This window comes from Mus caroli, unplaced genomic scaffold, assembly GCF_900094665.2.
Source record: "Mus caroli unplaced genomic scaffold, CAROLI_EIJ_v1.1 scaffold_24917_1, whole genome shotgun sequence".
NCBI lineage: Eukaryota > Metazoa > Chordata > Mammalia > Rodentia > Muridae > Mus > Mus caroli.
This window is the reverse complement of record NW_018390765.1, coordinates 1-4,500: the sequence shown is the minus strand read 5'-3', so window position 1 is coordinate 4,500 and position 4,500 is coordinate 1. Positions and strand designations below refer to the sequence as shown.

Sequence of the window (4,500 nt, the reverse complement as noted above, 5' to 3'; positions counted from 1 at the left end):
ACTCACTTTGTAGACCAGGCTGGCCTCGAACTCAGAAATCCGCCTGCCTCTGCCTCCCGAGTGCTGGGATTAAAGGCGTGCGCCACCACGCCCGGCTTTGTTTGTTTTTTAAGATTTATTTATTATATGTAAGTACAGTGTAGCTGTCTTCAGATACTCCAGAAGAGGGCGTGAGATCATTACAGATGGTTGTGAGCCACTATGTGGTTTCTGGGATTTGAATTCAGGACCTTTGAAAGAGCAGTCAGTGCTCTGAACCGCTAAGCCACCTCTCCAGCCTGTTATTTCTTTGTAAGGAGAGCATTGTTTTGTTCATCTAAGATGCCTCCATGGACGCTAGACCTTGGCATTCACAAAGAACCCTGATTCAATGAGGAGCTACACCGTCTATACCTTGACGAGGTAGGGTAGCCTTACAGGTCAAGAAAGGGTCTCAGGCTGCATTACATGCAGTCCCTCCACCCTTAATCTGCCTTTTAAAAAAATGTTTAATAAGGAGGGTATGGGGTTGTTTAATGACAGACCCACCAGAAAAAGGCCTCCTTGGGAATGAGGGACAGTTGACAAAACTGACTTAAGAAACCTTCAGACTTAGGGGCAGCTCAGGTCAGAGAAGAAAAGAGCAGATACTCACTTGTTTCCTATGGTGGTTGCAGAGTGGAGGCTGCGAGGAAGGGGTGCCACCCCACTAAGGCTGGGCTTATTCCATGTCAGTGTCTCTGCAGAAATGGAGAGATTACCTATGCTGGATCAGACACCATAGTCCCAGTACTTGGGCCAACTGGGCCCTAAACCAACATAACAACTGCATCTTTGTCTTTCTAAATCCTTCAGCAAGCCCTCTAATTTACTACCCTAATAAGTATATTTCAGCATTTCTAAAGCTGTTCAGATGATCTGGGCAAGGAGGTTTCTTCCCAAAAGTAGGAGGCACCTGCTATAAGGCATCACCACTCTCAGGGATGACACAGGGGTATCAAGCTCACCCCAACCTCTCCTTTGTACTTCTACTCCCTGTAGAGCATATTTACCTCCATGCCACTTTAGTACTAGACAAAAACTCAAGTTTTGCTTATGTTCAAATGCTTGGGTGCTGCGACCCACAGGGCACTATAACCAATATCTACCCCCACCTAATCTATCACCCACTTTATAGCCCAAGTAAAAATTTGATGTAGGTTAATAAATTTTATCACATTAGTCATATCAGAATATCCCATTCCACATATAGACTGTCCACTGAAAAGTGAGTCAAAACTCTACCTAGATTGGGGGAATTCCATTGTGAAAAGACTGTACTCTCTCCCTGTTCTCTTAAAAGTCCATGTTAGTTAGTAGTGCACCAAGCCTTACTCTGTTTCCTATCCACTACTGATAAGAAGACTAAGGGGAACACTAGCTTCCCATGAGTCCCACCTCACCAGGCAACAACAGCCACTCAAGGCTAGCTATCCAGGAGATTGGCTTTGCTCTGAAGCTACTGGAATAGCAGCAATTTCTTACCAATGTCCAGGGTCCAAAGGTCCCCTAGCCTGCAGCCACTCATCCCTCCATAGATCACCAGCTTGGATTTCTTGTTATCTTTTTCAGTGTAGACCACAGCAGTATGTGACTCCCGGGGTGGAGGCAGGACACCGTAAGTGATGGGGATGTCCCAAGCTACCACTCCAGAGCCCGGCCGTAGTTCGAGAATATATAAGTCATTCAGGTACCTGAGGAAGATCAGTCATAGCAAACCTTGAACACATGCACCACAGGTTTTACCAGGTCATCTCAATGAGCAGTAGATTTACTAGAACACAAAAGAGCAAAGGCCATGGAAACCACAAACTCTACTATCCTTGCCCCCAAGAGATTGCTAGAAGCTTACAGTTTGAGTCAATTGGAGCAATGGAAAGGGTGTATGTGTAAAGCTATGATGGCAGCCTTAAGTTCAGACGGAGAGGCAGGCAATCATGTCCACAATACCAGGCATTATATGTGGGCCTCCCTAGAGTAAGAGGCTTGGAACTACCTCCACGTATTAGGAGCTTTGGCTATAGGCCTTAAATATGTTTAAGCATCAAAAGCTTCAAAGGAAGCAAGGTCTAATTTCGACCTGTGGGATAGGGACCAGGGCCAATTCTACCTCTTGCCTAGGTTTCTCCTACTACCCAGGGGTTCAGATCTCAAAGATGAGAATGTCTTGAAAGGGCACTGTATTCTCTCATTGACAACCCAGCACAGGAGAGAAACATGGCTCTGGTGGAGTCAGCTGGCACAACCAACTTTAGAATTTCAGATAAATCTTATACCTGGAGAAAGTAGACCCACTCTGGTGGGACTCTTCAGAGAAAAAAAATAGGACAAAGCCTTACCTCGGAATGTTGTTCTTGGGGTCCTCACTATCATTGGCCAGACCCCCAAACAGGTAACATTTGTTACCCACAAGGGAGAAGCTATGTCCAAGCCGAGGACATGGAGGAGGCCCATTTTTGGGTGTCTTTGCCTTCAGTCTCTTCCATTCCCAGCGACTTGCCTACAAAATCAATAATATTTAAGAGATGAGAACGTCACTGGTTAGGGACCAGGGGCTATTTGTGGCACAAGGAAAAGATTGTCTGGAGTGAAAGAGCACATTGCTGAAACATATAAGTTCTAAAGAATTTGGTCCTGTTCTCTCCTCTGACACTGGTAGACTCCTAAGTAATCCCTTCCACTGCCTTTCCTCACAAACCAGTACAATGAACACTATGGAGAGATCCATAGGGCCTGAGGCAGTGTAACAACCCAGGCCCACAGAGGCTCTATGTTATTACCTGGAGTTCATAGAGGTCGTTGCTGTATTTTCCATACTCTACCATTCCACCAAACACCAATAGGCGAGTACCATCACACACAAAGCCATAGGCTGCACACCCTGGAGGGATATCCCCTCTCACAGCTGGGATGAACCACTGGTTGGTTGCTGAAGAAAAGGAAACAAAAGTCAAAACATCTGGGAGCTTCTAGAATCCAAGTGCCCCCCCCTCCCAATTCTTATTCCTTAAGTCTTGTACTCTCCAACTCCTAGTCTTCAAATGTAGCCAAGAGAGAAGGGGCTGAGCCAGCACACTATCCTTTAAGAGCATTATGGACAAATCTCTAGTCATTTTATTCAAACCATCTGCAGAACCCTGGCTTTCAAACAATTGCACAACTTCTCATTAAGGTCATCTCAGAAAGCAGTAAGTCACAAAGATAATTCATCAGCCTTTGAGAATCTAGTAGACCATGACTTCCTTCCCCCATTGTTTACATGATCATTAAACTTCTATACCCCAAATGCCCCCTAAAGCTCATGTTCCTCCTATTCAGAGCCCATGATTCTCTCTGTACCAGAGTTAAAGACAGCCAGAGCCTATAGCTGCACCTGTAGGTGGTCCTAAAAACTTTAACTATTATAGGCTGATGCCTTCCCTTCATGCAGGCAGCTGACAGACAGGGAAGAGATAGCTGGCTCTGAAGAGCCGGAGGCAAAAATCAGCCTCTGCTTTGACTTCCCCACTCATCTCCTAGGTGATGGTCCACAGGCTCTGGGGCAGTGCTCCTTCCCCACATGCAGAATGTTCTCAAGCCTGAAGTGGCAACCAAAGCAGAGTGTCTGTGACAAAGTTCTCAGGAGCCACTCACACTTCTAACTGGGGCAAAGTGGAGAGGTCACCAGGAAAGGTAAATCATCCCTCAGGTACCTCCTGGTTTCCCTAAGACAGTATAAGACAGTGGTCAAGCCTTCAGCTGGAATAGAGCTCTTCCCTAGCTTGCCTGGCAGTTTGCTCTTTCACCTAGGCTCCTATGTCCGTCATACCTGCAGTGGCAAGGGCTCTGGTTATTTTATAGGCATGCACATCCTTTTACCATACCACACATATTTAAAGGATAAGTGCTCAGTCAGTCCGTTTGTTCGTCCCCAAAATCTAAGACCAGGGCCCAGAGGTAGACCTGCTGCACATCAGTCAGGTGAGATCTGGGAAGGGGGCTGCAGCTACCATGGGGAAAGGCTTCAAAGTCAAGACCAGCCCCCCCCCCCCAGAAGTAGATGGGAAGTCAGGTTGTTTTGGAGGAGGGGACACAGGAGGCTTTTGTGGACCAGTCTAAGTTGTTAATCTGCTTCTCAGCCATATTGTCCATGCAGGGAAGAAGGTGTATTTCTACAAGAAATAGATGTTTGATTTGGAGACCAATGTACTGAGAAAGAGGGAAACTGCTTGTTTTGCTTTTTCTGCTCCCTTTATTTAGATGCATTTGAGGACAAAGTTCTCTCCTCAGACACCATTTGTAAAATCCTGTGTTCAACAACTCTAAGGCCATATAGGCAACAACTGTGCCCTGCCTTGCTTTAGGGAGAAGGGTCTCCCCAGGTGCACCTGGAACAACCAGCTAGCTTTTTTTTTTTTTTTTTTTGGTTTTTTTCGAGACAGGGTTTCTCTGTATAGCCCTGACTGTCCTGGAACTCACTTTGTAGACCAGGCTGGCCTCGAA

General features: G+C 46.2%; 1 protein-coding gene across 1 annotated transcript; it reads right to left on the bottom strand.

The window, feature by feature from the left end:
• Positions 1 to 538: 538 nt before the first annotated feature.
• Positions 539 to 4,386, bottom strand: LOC110288826 (host cell factor 1-like). The gene is made up of 4 exons (XM_021155069.2): positions 2,799 to 4,386; positions 2,358 to 2,518; positions 1,504 to 1,712; positions 539 to 719 (listed from the first exon to the last, which is right to left on the bottom strand). Exons 1-4 carry the CDS (start codon positions 2,841 to 2,843, stop codon positions 631 to 633), a joined length of 504 nt encoding a protein of 167 aa, XP_021010728.2. The 5' UTR covers positions 2,844 to 4,386; the 3' UTR covers positions 539 to 630.
• Positions 4,387 to 4,500: the final 114 nt, after the last annotated feature.

Excerpts from the sequence above, each read along its gene's own strand:
- LOC110288826 (XM_021155069.2), bottom strand. The coding sequence starts at position 2,843 with ATGGTAGAGTATGGAAAATACAGCAACGACCTCTATGAACTCCAG. Across the intron at positions 2,519-2,798 it reads ACGACCTCTATGAACTCCAG|GCAAGTCGCTGGGAATGGAA; the intron begins GTAATAACATAG and ends TTGATTTTGTAG. Across the intron at positions 1,713-2,357 it reads CCCAAGAACAACATTCCGAG|GTACCTGAATGACTTATATA; the intron begins GTAAGGCTTTGT and ends GATCTTCCTCAG.